The sequence below is a fragment of the Hyalella azteca genome, unplaced genomic scaffold (genome assembly GCF_000764305.2).
Source record: "Hyalella azteca isolate HAZT.00-mixed unplaced genomic scaffold, Hazt_2.0.2 contig12524, whole genome shotgun sequence".
Classification (NCBI taxonomy): domain Eukaryota; kingdom Metazoa; phylum Arthropoda; class Malacostraca; order Amphipoda; family Hyalellidae; genus Hyalella; species Hyalella azteca.
Window position 1 is genome coordinate 61,389 of NW_025942481.1, and position 16,543 is coordinate 77,931.

General features: G+C 37.6%; 1 protein-coding gene across 1 annotated transcript; it reads left to right on the forward strand.

The window, feature by feature from the left end:
* The first annotated feature begins 5,630 nt into the window (after positions 1-5,630).
* On the forward strand, positions 5,631-10,670 carry LOC108667545 (alkaline phosphatase, tissue-nonspecific isozyme). Its single transcript, XM_018154584.2, has 11 exons — positions 5,631-5,741; positions 6,147-6,367; positions 6,616-6,808; positions 7,071-7,234; positions 7,390-7,588; positions 7,843-7,976; positions 8,097-8,198; positions 8,561-8,752; positions 9,248-9,371; positions 9,739-10,205; positions 10,441-10,670. The coding sequence occupies exons 1-11, from the start codon at positions 5,666-5,668 to the stop codon at positions 10,555-10,557; spliced, it is 1,989 nt and encodes a 662-aa protein (XP_018010073.1). The 5' UTR covers positions 5,631-5,665; the 3' UTR covers positions 10,558-10,670.
* The last annotated feature ends 5,873 nt before the right edge of the window (positions 10,671-16,543 follow it).

Sequence of the window (16,543 nt, forward strand, 5' to 3'; positions counted from 1 at the left end):
AAAACCCCTCGCTATAAGCCGTGTGCTGCACGTGTTGTGTACAAATCGTCAAACAAACGTTCGAACTTCTGACCGACTTCGGACTGCTGCCCCCTTACCGTCCCCTTCTTCCTCACCGCCCCCCAGATCTTTCCACCACCCCCAGGGGGCGGTACCGCCCACTTTGTGAACCACTTGTCTAAAATGTAATCAAGTCAGAAAAATTCAAAAGTTTTATTATTTATGACTGTCATTTAACACATAGGTTCAAATAACGAAAAGACGGATTGTCAGAAATTCTGCAGCGCTTTTCCCTCAGCAAAATTGTTATGTCTGTGGAGTGGTGCCGTGGTCATTAAGTATTTCATTAAACTGTATATCTTAATTTTAACTTATCAGCTAAGTCTGCAAAATGATGCTCTTGAAACTTTGACCGTCTTAGTTTTAATATAAGGTATATCGAATTTCGCGAATCTCATAGCTTTTCTGCGAACAACGCACCGGTAATCCGGTTTATGAATTTCATTAAACACGACCAAAATTTTCAGCGAACATGACTTGAATATGCAAACTTTATTTGATATAATCTAATTAAATGGCCTCAGCGCAACGAGCGTAAATGGTAATAATACATCTTGTCCCGCACAGAATTCAATTCTAAACAAAATTTGGAACTCCCCCCCCCCCCCCGAAGTTGTGTTCAGGCAAGTGGTATACGAATCCCACCGTTACCAGTTTTGTTAGTTTTTTTTTTTTTTGCTTAATAGAAGGATGATTAACTGTTTGAAGCTTAATTTTTCTATGAGATAATTGCCTGATAATGGTCTTCGTGTATTCAATTATTTCGTTGCAAAAGGGGCTTAAAATCCCTTCTGGTCTTTGTTGTTACGAACCTAGGATCCCATTTCGCAACAAAGAGAAAATTTAGAAACCAAACAGCTGAAACTTCTATTTATTCTAATATTAACACTATGCCTCTTCTCAAATGTTTTATCTATCCCCAATTTAAATTGAGGACTGTTTTCAAATAAGGTATTTGTGCAACAATCAACCATTGGAATTTGACGGTTTAGGATATCTCAATGAATTTTAAACGAGCCAAACGCAAGTTTTACCAAACGTTAAGCCTCGATCATTGTTCGGCTCGAAGTATCCTGTACAAACCGGCTGACAAAAACAATTTTATACTTAATATTCAACAACAGTGTTCTTGCGGACCAAAAATATCCTTGTTGTTGATTGCAGAAATAACTGGTGCAAATTTTGAAGTCAGCGAGAGCGCTTTGATCTAAACGACATTTCCATTGATGAAGAAGTCGGAATATCCTTTTATAAAACAACGACATAACCTGTTGATGAGGTCGATTTTGCCATTTGTAAATCATTAATTTATTTTTGTTTCATCGTGCAACGAAATGAAACATTTTTCACTCAAGTTGACTATAAGTGTCGATTTAATATTATGAGAAAATCATTCAGTTTTATTTGGCAAAAATTTTCTCTGCCATGCCTTGAGTTCACACACGCAGTTGTGTCATGAACTACATTGTAAAATTTTTATTTCAGGTTAAGCTTATAGCACATTTCGTCACGACCGGCAATTCGAAATAACATTGTTTTTTTCTGCAAACAACTTGACCGTATCGTGCAGCGCGGTATTCTTGTCGTGTTAGACATGCTGCAATCAACAAGTTTATAGGAGTACCATATACTGTAGAAACAAGACAGTACGATATACTATAGGAACAAGAGAGTACGATATACTGTAGAAACAAGACAGTACGATATACTGTAGGAACAAGACAGTACGATATACTGTAGGAACAAGACAGTACGATATACTGTAGGAACAAGACAGTACGATATACTGTAGGAACAAGCCAGTACGATATACTGTAGGAACAACACAGTACGATATACTGTAGGAACAAGACAGTACGATATACTGTAGGAACAAGACAGTACGATATACTGTAGGAACAAGATAGCACGATATACTGTAGGGACAAGACAATACGATATACTGTAGGAACAGAATTTCCTAAATTTTCAACTGCAGACCTAGACTGGCCACTGCTCTCAGGACGCGGGATGGTTGGTGCTGGAAATATACTAATGTATTATGTTGAGATGGACAATGGATATTCCGGTATTTTCTTTTAATCAAGATTTTAGTTCTTTTGTTTTACTGCTTCACATGGGGCTCTACTTCGCCGTTCATCAACTTCGCCGTTCATCAAAATTGCAATGCTCATTGCAAAGTTGGAGTTACCGTATGTATTTAATATTAGAGCCTTATAGTGAAGCCATATGAGCCGTTTCAGTTTTTCAAATCAGCTTCCCACAACTAAGAAAAATTTGTATGTCTTAATCTTGATCATGCCATCATCGAAAAGGTCAATACAATTGTTTCCGCCTAGGAAACTGAGCTAAGGCAACGCTGTAAGCAATGCACTCTGAATCAATACAGCAACGAAAATTGTAGGTACGAAGCTGATAATACTATTGCTACAGCTGACATACCCTTAATTTTAATTAGAATGACTTATATCACAACATTAATGTCTTTTTTCTGTAAGTTCATAATTTATGACATTTGGACCATCTCTCGCTTGTCATCACGTCAATTTGTTGATTAGCGCGGATGTCAAGTGTACGGAAATACAAATCAATACTGCCAGAACTAACTATGGATATTTGCCATGAAATCTGATACCAAATCTCCTGCGGCGAGTTCAGATGTTTCTGGGCTCCACGTTGGCACGCCCGGAACAATCCGACTGACATTGGCCCAGATCTGCATGATGCAGGGTCTAGGTCACTACCGCAATGCCCGATTAAATCATAACATAGAATAAGCGTACGTTTCTTTAAATGAACTCAAATAGAAAGTCAACAACCCGGGCAACAAGCTCTGAATCAAAGGACAAATTTCTCCTTTGATTCACGATTTGCATTGTTTTATTATGCAGATATTGCGGGTAAACAACGCCCAGCGAGATGTCGGCCTTCGAGATTGTCGATGTAGCTGCATGGATGCGTAACTCAATATATGCGTAGAGACATAGAAGCAACCGCGCCCTATTCACGAACTATACTGAGTTAGACTGTGCTTGGAACTAGAAAGAGAATGTAAATAGTGCTTAACAGTACGAAGACATATACGTGTTCTCGTTATCGGATTTAATGAAACAAGATTTTCCCGGAAATTGTGCTCAGTTTTATCAGATCCTTAATGACTGATTTAAAATAATTTATAATTTGCCATTCTTATTTATCCAGGCACAATTAATTAAATAAGTATTCAATAACATTATATTCAAGAACTTGACACGTTATGGTCCCTTGCTCCATGATTTTTCGCTAACTCTTAATATCAAGCAATCATGTGCTGGCGGTTCTATTTATGATTTGTCGGATTTTCGAAATCATTAACTCATAAGCACAAGCTCATCCTAATCTTAACATTCCCATACCAAATATAATTGTTCATCGCTAAAAAATTAATGACCTGTCACATTCATCGAAATAGTTTCATACCTTAAATTCGCATTTCAGGTATAATAACAGCATTGCGATATCGTGACATTAATATTGCATCTAGAGGAGAAATATTTATACAACCCGGCGAATTTCCATGTAAAAATTAAAGACTGGAAGGAATCGGTAGTGAAATTATTATCAACCCACAAACAACCATCCTTGAATAGTGACTTTATGGAATTTATCGTTTTACTCCGCAAAATTTAAACCGTTTGTAAGCTGAAGGTAGAACGTTAAACATTGAGTGTACATGCATAGTGTGTACCCTATTTGTGACGTGTCTATAATAATTGTTTTCAACCAGACGACATAACGAACGGGCATTTCCTGACAAAGCTAATTGGTGACTTATAAGAATTTTTTAGATATTTTATATGGAAGTGATTTGCGTCCAGAAATAACAACCTTCAAGTAAATAACGGCTCCTGAAACTGTAGCGTGAGTAAAAAGTGTCAAGCTAGACTGCCGCCTGTCGCTGCAAATGCCACGTCCAGCGGTGGGGGCCCAGTCAGGGCTGCGTGCTCACGGTCTTCCTTTTTATGAGGCACTAGAAGAATAGTTGACGTTGCTATTGTAGGGAAGTACGAATGTCATATGGAATTTTCTTGCGCATTTACGTTTTATGAAATAAAATATTTGTCAAACAAAAAAATAGCCACTTATAAAGTGTATTTCTTCGATACACTATTACGTTTTCTTGTTCCCTAGAACAACAGAAATTTTTTATTCACGTAACGATGACATGAAAACATAAATTTATTTGTAACAAGCGATTTTGCTAATTCTACTACATATATATTGAATTGGTAAAAAATTTGTTGGAATTTTTCCGGCGAGCACTCTTAGGATTTATGCCAGGCATGCTTTTCATAACTTGTGTCATTCATTGAGCCTCGTCATGTTGCCGTCCGCGCGCAATATTCAATCAGGCTTTTGATGATACTGGGATTTTATAGTTCTAAATTTTTTCAATGAATACAAGCTTGGCTGTAAACTATCGATAAATGCAAATTCGCATTTTACATGTCCACATTTGTAATCTATATCATAGAGATTCCATCGCTTTGCTATCTCTCGCCAATTGCAATAATTTCAACAGGCACTTAACATCTGCATTTCTATGGAAGATAACTCTAGCTGACTTTACCTTATGATATCTGTGCTGATCATATAGCCTCACACCATTTGCTGATGTCTATTTTTATTCTTCATGTACCAGAAAAATGATTATCTAAAGAGCTATTCAATTACTAGTTCATTTAATACAAATGATTTATGCAATAAACGTTGCTTTATCAGTGCGCCTATTAATTGCCTCTGAAGGGAAAAGTAAAGTAATTGTCGAATTTCAATGATTCACAAAAATTTACGAATAGTCGCGTTCAATAGGAACTGTTGTTTTATTTTGTAAATATTTCATTTATTGTAAATTATGCCGCTCTCTAAACAATTTTATAACTTTGTTTTCATTATTATTACATAGAGTTTACGTACTACGTTAATTTGTTCTAAGGATATAGTTTTTTACATGAATACTGAAGTGAAGAAATTCGTTCCAGTCACAGAGCGCTACCTGAAAAATGCGAGATATGTCGACTGAAGGGAAACTAATAAAAAAAATTGTACTTCTCGAATGACCTTCTAAAAATTATTTCCGAATGAAATTAATCTGAAATGCTAACCTTCTATCGACACAGGAAAGCAAAAAAGCGTCGAGACCATCGTGGCCTTTAATTCATCTGACTTATCGATTCCGAATGCATGCAAGTAAGACGAACTATTGAACTCTTTGTAAAGTCGGTGGGATGCAAAGTCTTGTCTCCATTAGTACGAGAACTAAAACTTGAAAAACAATCGCCAGGAAATTTTGTTGTTGATTGCGTTGCAACGAGGCAGCGATTAGGATTACGCGTACAAATAACCTGCGGGTGAACAATCAAACGAAAATTAAATACAAATATACAATCCCGCCCTCATTAAGGACCAGCATATCACCATGCAAACATTACCTCTAAGGTCAAAGTCAGCTGACATTTCAGGAAGTATGCGCTGCACTTCCATTGTTCTTCGAGCATTTCGTCAAACGCTGACCGATATTTTTATTTTTCAGATCGCAAAGTAAACGTGAATATAGATATTTAAAATGTTTCTAAAATTCAGTTTAGCATTAGCCGTTGATTTGCTCTTCATTGCATCGTCGACTTCTCAGAAATTTGAAAGTGAGTTTAAATATAAGGTGTTCATTGAAGTCTGCCGGACGGCTATAGATGCTTCCCGCGTACTTCAATTATAATAAATGGAACAATATTACGTAGACAGGGATGGCTGCCAATCCAAATAATCATTTATCAATACATTAATGTTAATGACGTGACTAAATTAAATTGAATACATGCCTATAAGGCGTAGTATTCGTGACAAAAAATGCCAGGCACTACAAAGTTTCAAGTTGTTTATTCCTAATCCAAATCGACTGAGGCAAAGTAGGATAGGCCTATGACACAAAAATGAAAGAGTAAAAGAATTAATTTTATGTTTTTGTCACCTTAGGAATTATGATCTTATTAATTTTTGATTGTTCAAGAAAGATATTAATTATTAAGTAATATCTTCACCGAGTGCAGGCAGTCAGCAATGGTGGAACCTGGCACGCACGGAGCTCGCTGCGGCCCTGAACGTGCGCGACAACTGGAACGTCGCGAGGAACGTCATCCTCTTCCTGGGGGACGGCATGGGCATCACAGCCTCCACCGCCGCCAGGATCTACAAGGGGCAGAAGAAGGGCATGAACGGGGAGGAGGGATATCTCGTGTGGGAAAGGTTCCCCAACAATGCATTGATTAAGGTAAGCTTTGCAAATCGTAAAAGTGATGATGAATAATTGATCAACTTTTTCTTCATGTCGTACAACCATTTCTTATCATTTCCCTCCTTTAATTTTAAAAAATTTTGTCTGATTTTCAAGAAAGTATCAGCTTGCATTTTCTTATGATGATATGCAGATTTACTTCCTGAGATCATTTTTAATATTTTTATTGTTTCCAACTTTTAAATGTTCTGATTTGATATTGTTGCCACTGTTGCTGGGTCCAGACGTACAACGTGGACCGACAAGTTCCGGACAGCGCAGCCACGGCCACCGCTTTCCTGTGTGGGGTCAAAGTCAACTATGAGACCATAGGGCTTGACCCCGTCGTGCCCTTCGACGACTGCGAGGCGTCTAAAGATGTTAGCACGCACCTCACGTCCGTGCTGCAATGGGCGCAAGACGCTAACAAAGCCACTGGTTGGTTCCTCAATACCTATACGTTGCCCTTATCGCTTAATTAATTGTCCTTAAAATTACGACTCACGCGATACTTCTCCTAGACAAAACTGCCATTAAGTAGTGGGAATGGAAACTGAAAAATGTATTTACCTTTCATCAGAAAACAGTACAAATTGTACACTTCTCAATGTTCCATGGAAGCTCAACAATCTAATTAATGTTGAGTGTTCACGTCTTTTGGTCGTAAACATTCACTCGTCAATCTGCCTGACTCCCACAGGTATCGTAACGAGCACACGCATCACCCACGCGACCCCAGCGGCGACCTACTCCCGCGTGGCGAACAGGAGGTGGGAGTGTAACAGGAGTGAGGGCATGGCGGGCCACGGGTGTCCAGACATTGCAGAGCAGCTCGTCCATCACAATCCTGGCAAAAACATCAAGGTGAAGAATGAACCAACATGGGTTAAAGACTCTTATAAATACATGCGCTCAATGGCAGAGTTAGTGTTTTTAATAAAATTATTTTATCTAATTTTGAAAAGCAAGGAAGCGTCATGTCCGGTATTACCGTAACATGAATAGTTTCTTGGCTCCAGGTTATCCTTGGCGGTGGTCGACAGCCGCTGGGGGCTACCTTGGGTATTCCTGACGAGTTCACGTGCAACAGAACAGACAACAAAGACCTCACGAGTGAATGGATGAAATCTAAGCACGACGCTGGATTTAAAGCTCGCTACATCACCTCAGCGGCCGAGCTGCGCAGTCTAGATCACTCAAGCCTAGACTACGTCATGGGTGAGAGTTATGTCCCATTTGCGGTTGGTTACGATTTTAAACTAACCTCAACAATTATGATTCCATCCAGAAAATTGCACTTCAATTTCAATTCAATACTTCTCATCAACTTAGCGCAAAGATTCTGATATACGTATAATGATCAAATAACAGCAGATTTATTTAAATGCGTTCACAGTTCATTCTTCAAATTATTATTAGGTGGTCTATGGGCCAATAAGAATGTCACAAATAATAGATGCGTAACATTGTAGGATTGTTTGCGGACTCGCACCTTCCCTTCGTGGAGGATCAAGCACCAGGGAGTAGCAACACCCCCAGTCTTGCAGAAATGGCTATCGCGGCCGTGCGTCAGCTTCAAAAGGAAGATGCAGGCTTCTTCTTGCTCGTAAGTTAAATTTTATCAATAATTGAGATTGAATTTAATTATTTTGTAAATTTCCCTTTAAAGTTTAAACTGTATCAGTGTATAGAGTCAAGTCAATTCATTTACTCTTGCTGCACTCAGGTGGAGGGAGGCAGAATTGACCACGCCTATCACAACAACCTACCAAAGAAGGCTTTGGAGGAGACCATAGCATTCGACGAAGCCATCACTGCAGTCCTCAAAGTATGAACCAATTAAATATTTAATCCTTACTTGAAAAATTTCAACCATATTCATGTTTTAACTTGTTGTTTAATTTGTAAATTGTTATAAAGTGCATGTCTCATTTACCATTATAGCTTATTTAGTAGGAATGAATGATCATACGATATAGTAATACATTTATTACGTAAACTACTTATCTCACCTCTGTACGCATTGCCTTCTTTCTCAATTTGAGCTTATTTTAAACAATTGATTTTATTAGACTATTGATAGGATGTCTTGTGAACAATGTGTGTTGAACGATGAAGAACATTGACACAAGAAAGGGCATAGACGGTACAGATTTACTCTAAGTTTTATTGTTAAAATATTATTGGTAGGAAGTCGACCTCGACGAAACTCTGGTGGTGGTCACGGCTGATCACTCGCACGTCCTCACCATCAACGGCTACCCGAACCGTGGCAACGACATCCTAGGTCTCGCTGACGTCTCTGACGTCGATGGCTTGCCATACACAACACTCATGTTCACCAACGGCCCTGGATTCAACATCACTAGTAACGGGAAGAATGTAAGTGCTTATCTTTGCTTTTAATTCGTGAGAACTGTGCTTATGGCAGGGTTAAATTCGCTAAGTAAAGCGTTGATACAAATTTTGTGGACTATATATACACTGGAAAATCCAAATTTATCAAATCATCCCTAAAAGGAAGCTGCTTAGCTCTAATGTTCCCAAACATTCACTTAATATTGCCCCCTAAAATTAAACGCAAACAACAATGATACCAGCTGATGAACGTATTCAACAATAAATAAAAACAATATTTTGGTAAGTTAAAACTTACCAAAACTATAATAATAGTTTTATCTTATATATATTTATAACTGTAATAGATAATAATATTAACATATTCTCTAATAAAAATAACTGTATGAACGAATATAAGTACAGAAGCCGATATAACATAGTTAATAAATAAGATGTGATATGAATTCAACAAAAGCAGGAAACCACTAGCACATTTGAGAATGTATAAAAGATTGTCTAAAGCAATGGATTTGTCAGGTGACGCGAGCAGATCCTCGCGAGTACCCCCTGCAGCACGGCGAGCACATGAGCCAGACCGCCGTGCCGCTGAAGGCTTTCCAAGAGACCCACGGAGGGGAAGACGTCGCTCTCTACGCTGCAGGTCAGGCGCTTCCCAACCTTCTTGCTAATGATTTTTGTTTTCTACGGTAAATTCGATGAATAAAACAACGAATTTCTATCGGATACTTACCCTGAAAATAACAGAACTGATCCATTGCAATTTCATCCACTGAACCACAGATCATAAGTAACAAATCGCACATCATATATCAATAAATTTTTCTGATGGATTGTGAATGAAGGAAAATGTTTAAATTACGCAGTGATTCACAGGTAGCAAATACCATTCCCAAATAATATCCATGTCATCATAAGCCCATTAGAGAAAATGCCCCTTTTCACTGACCACTAGCATTGACCAAGTCATGTTCAGAAGTTGCATGTGACACCAGTTTCGTTCATGACAGGCCCCATGTCCCATCTCTTCCATCGTCTGCACGAGCAAAACTATATTGCCCACGTGATGGCATATGCAGCGTGCATTGGGCCCAGCGCGGGGGAGAACTGCGGTCGGCCTTCCTTTGCTTCCAAACTAGACGACGATGATGCTTTCTCACTGCCTCATTCTCCACTGAAGAGATCATCGGCAGGATTCAATGACTTGAGTTCTGTTGCTCCCGAGGTTTCAGCCGCAGCTGCTGCACAGGTTGCTTCTTCTGCAGGCATCAGAATGACGTCTGCAGCTGGGACTCCTCTAACTGGGCGTCCACTTTTTAATGTTCCAAAAAAGCCAACTCACAGCCAGGCTTCCTCTGCCTCTTCGTCTCCAGCTAAAATTGGTTCAAAATCAAAGACTTCATCGTCATCAAGCGCCCATAAGTTCCCCACCTTGTCTCCTACGCTGCAGTCGTTGCTGGATCGCAGCCAGCAAAGTGTAAGTATTTGAGAGGTGGAGAAGCTAACATCGATGCCAAAGTTCTTAAAATTCTTTACAGTGCTTTTAGCACTGAGTTTTTGGTACACATGAACATTGAAATATACACAGGAGCATTGCCATATTCCAATTTTTTAGTAATTCAGTCATTTCTTGCGTTTGCACATTTTGTCAATAATTAAAACGTGGGGTAGCAAAATAATTTTACGATAACTGTTGCATTTTTTGTTTTTAGATCATCAACGCTCTTGGCCTGGAGAGAATACAGCACACTCAGGCGTTCAGTTCAGTGCAGGACGTGTCAAACCTACTTGGCAAGCCCGCCTTTGAAGCTCCATCTCACGACATGTAGAGATGAATGCTTCTTGAACGCTGTATGGGTTACGGAATTGGTTAATGTTCCAAGTGATGCCCTGTATTTTTTAGCGCATTTTCTCATTTATGGAAAAATTGCACTATTGTGCTCGCTATGTCCGACTGTCCGTCCATACGTCCGTCCGTCCGTCCGTCTATCCATCCGTGACTTCACGTTTTCGTAGACGAGAAAATGCGCTCTCTGTCACTCACTGCAGTGAGTACTGAGTTATATTTTTGTACAATAACGCTGACTGGGTTTATATATTGACCAGTAACTGCCTTATCGCCTAAGATTCCTATTTTTTAATCAAGATGATTCATACATTTTAGTGCATGTTAGTTTCTTGCCAAGATTATCAGTGTTAATTTATCCCCTGACAGTCACATGAATAGGTATGATTGTTTACGGAAGTCCATAGACGAATTTATGTACAATTAAGCTCCAACACTACCAGCGAACAGACAAATGGAATTATACGTGCATTTAAAAGAAGGCGAAGCTTTAACATGGCATTAGCTTGTTCTCAGTAAATGATAATTATCGCTGTAGTTAGAAGGAGGCGCAATCTGGAGTACAAGTTTCCTGGCCCATATGAGCAAGTAAAAATTTCAATCCGTTGGCTTTATCAAAGCTATGGTTTCAGTTCTTAACTCATCAATTTTAATTTCAATTCCATTACTCAATTGATAACGAATACCTTCCTTGTTATTGCAATTGTCTGGAAGGTTTTCATTTCCTCTAATTAAGTTTTATACCAAAGATATATGGACAAGAACTATTAGAATTTTAATAAGAAATTCAGAGGGTACGTAAACTCACTCGCTATTAAATGATCAACAGAGATCCCTAAACATAATTTTCGAAGGTGAAGGTGAATTACTGAAAATTTTTTTTATGCACGGATATAACAGCGCAATACAACACGGATATAACAGCGCAATGGCGACTGAAATGTCGCGTAACTTTTTCGTGTCATCGTGACTTTTTTGTTCTGTTAGACAACCCTCGGAATTTAAACGATGTATATTTTTACTCTCGTCATTCAAAATCGTTCCTATGACTTAGATTATCCGTTCATTAAACGAAAGCGTTTTACGAATATATTAAGAAAGAGTGCTTAAATTGAGTTTACATATCACTGTAGTTTTTATTTTTTTGTAGTCTTATAGTATTTAGGACCTGATATATTTCTTCGTCTAACGACTATTCCCGTGTGGTGAATTAGCGATACATTATGCCTTAATGTAAATATTTGAATATTTAGGCTGTTCAATTTGTCGACTAATTTTATAAGAAATTATTTCTCGCCAATTAGTGTACAAAAGTTGATTGCAAATAGAACGTTAATTCATGGTTTGATAATAACAATTACATTGTAGTTTCATATTTTATGCCCAGTAAACCTGTTGTACTTTCAGTAATGAAATTAGAATTGAATTCTTGGAAGTTTCTTATTTACCAACCACACTAAAGTTTAACCATTTGAACTTTAGATTACCATTTTAAAATGAAGAAATAGGCAAAAAAGAATTATGTCGTCTTGCTATACTTTTGCAAGGAAAAACTACAAAACCCAAATTAATACTCAATGAAAAGTACGCTTATGCAAAAAAAAAATGGAATCGTTGAATTTAGTAATCAAATTTCTAATTAGTGATACAATGCATCATTTTTCGCGCCAAGTCTCGGCATGAAGCTAATTTTTCTTTGAGGAAATCAAGCTAGCGAGTAAATCCATGAGCATCAATTTTTTCTAGGTGTTAATCTTTCTAAATCAAGGTATTGGACTCAGTAACTTGCACCTGTGGGGACGGTATAATAAAACTTTATGGTATGGTTGAGCTGTTTTAGATATTACCTCAGTTCTGAAGTTACTTGATTTTTTAAAGTACTCGGGGAAATACAAGCTTATTCTAAACGATTGATCCAATTTAATAAATTCCTATTTATGCAAGTATGAACTTGAAATGAACAATTTATGCACCGGTGGAAAGAGAAAATCCTAATTTTTTTAACCTATCCAAACGCAGAATTTGGCGGCCCCATTGCCATCTTGATGTCCGAAACTTTTTGAATGCAGTCACTTTCTGAGCGTTGGTAGGGCGCCAGGAAAGTAAGATCCATGGTAAGATCTGCCTCCATATATGTATACTTCTGTGTGACTATTTCTTATGGGGTTACGTCAAGGAAGCGGTTTAGGTCTCGCCTCTACCGCAGCAACGCTGTTTACGTCCCGCCTCCACCAGCAACTCTGTTTACGTCCCGCCTCTACCAGCAACGCTGTTTACGGCCTGCCTCCACCAGCAACTCAAAATTTCTCAATTTAATATGAAATGTATCAGTGTTTCATTACACCCTCTCTCTGTACTATATTTTGCCGAACCTGTCCAAAAAGAGAACCTTATTCATGTGCCAAATCAAATGCCACTCGGCAGACCACCTGACAAAACGATAAGTAATGAATACCGGTATCTTGAACCTGAACCTGAACGTAACTTAAAATTGGTGGAGTAATCACTACGAGTCACCCAACTATTAAAATCTATGAGACGAGAAGAAACTAAGAAACGTCTCTCTCTATATATAATACTCTTTAAAATCCCTATTTAATCAGGGGGACATATTGAACATTTATAAATGTGCAAAAAATATAACTCAGTACTCATTGCAGTGAGTGAAAGAGAGCGTATTTTCTCGTCGGCGAAAACGTGATGTCACGGACGGACGGACAGACAGACGGACAGATGGACGGACGGACATGGCGAGCACAATAGTGCATTTTTTCCATAAATGAGAAAATGCGCTAAAAAGAAATCTTTCTCTTTCATTTGGTGTATAAATTAGTAATTTTGAATTTATACTTGAATAAATACGTATTTATTAAATTGAGTCCATCATTTAGAATAACCTTGTACACTGACCAATAAAACAATGTCGTGTGTATTCAATTAACCTTTCAACCTGAGATTTAACATTTACATTTTGGAAATGGCCAAGAAAATTAACCGCATATCGCACCTTATTCATTTCAAGAAACTTGCATATCCGTCGCATATTTCGCGCATTCATTTCTGAATTTCTGAATTACTTTTTCAATGATATTATTACTGACGTACAAATGAACAGAATGAAATTTGCTTGGTATACTACTATTAATATTGAGTTTAGTTAATTTCATTTTTATATATGTACTCTCGAGACGCAGCAGAGTCGTGCTATGGTATACATAGAACAATCAACAAGAATTGCACTGTTGGACTTTTATATGCACAATAATGCACAAGATTTATTGTTCATGCGACCGTAAACTAGAATAACCAGACTTTTCTATTAATGTAACGTATAATATGCAGTCATCATCTACTGAGCAATAAAAGAAAATATACATAATTACAGAGTTACGTTTTTAGCTGTCAGACATTGTAACCTTAACAGCGACTAATAAAGTTGTCATTTGAGCAAAGATTTCTTTTCTCCCAGTACAATGTGCAAAATATACGAGTAAACTTCTAGCCCTCTCATCATTGTACCTAGCGATAAATTTGTAGCGGTTTATTATAAGGCATTTTTATTTAGTAAACGGAATAAAATAAAAATTGATTTAAGAGTCTCAGGAGAAGAAAAAAAAGGTTTTATTGTAAAATGCCATATCCTACACAAATAGGAATAAGGTAGCAGGGAATGTATTTATTTTCATAATATCATTCCAGTAACATTTGTAGGTTTAAATGCAATACTCAATTTTCATTCTTGAATTATCCTAGGCTGAAGCGACGGTCAAGTGACCCCGACGCATACCCTGGCAGCTTCGTAACGCTGACCAGCGAGCGACGACGCGCGTGCAGCCAACGGCCAGTGGCAGTACAGCGGGGCACCTCATCGCTGTCGTGCTTCACCGTCTCTCCTTTGTATTTTACTTACAGAATAACTCAAGTTTTATACAAGAGAGAAGTTCGTAAATTTTATTACTGTGATAAGTTAGAGGCTGGACTTGCGCTCTAAAAAAGTGATTTAATGATATTCGCTAAGATCTTTTTTACAAGTCATTTGATTATTATACAGGCCCTCAGATAAAAGAATGACAAATTCAGAGTAAATAAAAGAAATTTTATTGCTTAAAGTATATGCACAATCAGGATATCGTTGTGAAATTACTTACAATTGATCATGATAGCGCGCATTTCTCTAACAAGATATCATAAAACGGTGCACAATTGAGGAAAAATCACAGATATTTCAACATCCAAGTGTTATAACCCCTAGTTCATAAGACCCTAAATCATTCTATTTCGAAGTTTTTTCTTGTTTCACTTCATTTCAAATACAGCATTTATTTTTCAATTTTTGCGCTGAAACAAATTACAAAAAACATAAGCACTACGTCGCCGTTGTAAATTCATGTTGAATCCAATTATAAATTAAAGTTCGGAATTATAGCAGAATAAGCATGGAGGCACCAAATCCAGCAGTGAAGAGAGCCGTGTTGCTTGAAAAGAGAGCTTTAGCTGTGGTCACGGCTGGTCAATTCATTGCTCTTGGGTTTTGGATCTTGGCGATCTCGACGAACCACTGGACTGTGGTACGCGGCATCGGTGGTCGGGAGGTGTATGTTCCGAAGACTCAGCGATATCTCCTGCAAGCCAACACTGGCATATGGAAAGCATGTCGATATGCCTATGTTAACAAAACCAAGCCTTTCTACTTCGGTAAGCAATTGTAATACTATTTTAAATATTGTGAGATATAGAGGATCACAATATCTGCAAATGTCTATAATATTTTTCTTATTCATGTTGTAGCAAAATTGTATTTTATTAGAGGCACGCCAAATACTGAGTATATCGAAAAGTATATGATTATTTTCTTTAAAGATCCAGAATATTAAATAAAGGTGAGGAAATTGTTAATATATTTCTGTAATATCTTGCCAAGATCGATTATTTGAGTGTGGTTAGAATGCCTGGATCAAGTGTTGAATATTACGAGCGATGCAACTAAAACGGATTACAAAAATATTTGTATTACGTTAATTCCAATGAAGTTATTGTAATAAATATTTATAGGGTACAGGCTCCATTCGTATTTTTAAACAAATAAAGATTTTTTTAATTTAGGTATTATTGAAAAATGAACTTTAATTTTGAGCTAGCAAATCACGATAACAAACAAAAGAATCTAAATGGCTTTATGGACAAATACTTAGGAGGTACTGAGGCTCGTCTCAAGCTCGAGATTTTGGAATTTACTTAATTTATTAAACTGTTTCAGGCGGTCGCGCGTGAAACGTGCGAAAAGCCGCAACATATTTTAAGCGTTGTATCTTGCCGCTAAACGGTTGGGGTCGAGATTAAGGATGACATTAGTTTATGAATTAGCCATTTGTTGCACGAGCCAACTTATTGTTATAGGCGAATCAGAGATGTTATTCACTAACTACTAATACGATATATACTAAACTCTAAAATGAGATGTTACTCAATAACTACTATAAACTCAGATGTTATTTAAGAAACATTTAACTCATTAAGTTAAAATGGCCGACTTTTCTCTCAGTCCTCACATGAATGTGACTTAATAATTTTATTATTATAAAAATAATAGCCATTCTCCCGAGCATACATGTACTAAAGAGAGCGCAATGCAGACACTGCACACACTCTTGGCCATCGTAGCCTCTTGGCAGCCGCGGCGGTACTTAGACTTTGTTCAAGATATCGCTGGCCACTCACCGCTTCACTGCCCCGGCCATTCTTTTGCTGTGTGCATGATAAAAAAATTAACTAAGAAAATCTCAGCGGAAGACACTAGGAAGCGAGGAAGTAATTGAGGGCCAAAACTATTTAATATATTGTGCATGTTGCGGGTAAATGTATTTATAAAAAACTTTCTGAACGTGTAACCACAGTGAAATATCTATAATATAATATAATATAGTATAGTATAATAAAATTAACTAAGAAAATCTCAGCGGAAGACACTA

What these genes read in the sequence shown, in the direction of transcription:
- LOC108667545 (XM_018154584.2), top strand. Translation starts at nt 5,666, where the DNA reads ATGTTTCTAAAATTCAGTTTAGCATTAGCCGTTGATTTGCTCTTCATT. An exon ending in ATCCTGGCAAAAACATCAAG is followed by an intron (nt 7,235 to 7,389) that starts GTGAAGAATGAA and finishes TCTTGGCTCCAG; the next exon opens with GTTATCCTTGGCGGTGGTCG. An exon ending in TGGATCGCAGCCAGCAAAGT is followed by an intron (nt 10,206 to 10,440) that starts GTAAGTATTTGA and finishes TTTTGTTTTTAG; the next exon opens with ATCATCAACGCTCTTGGCCT.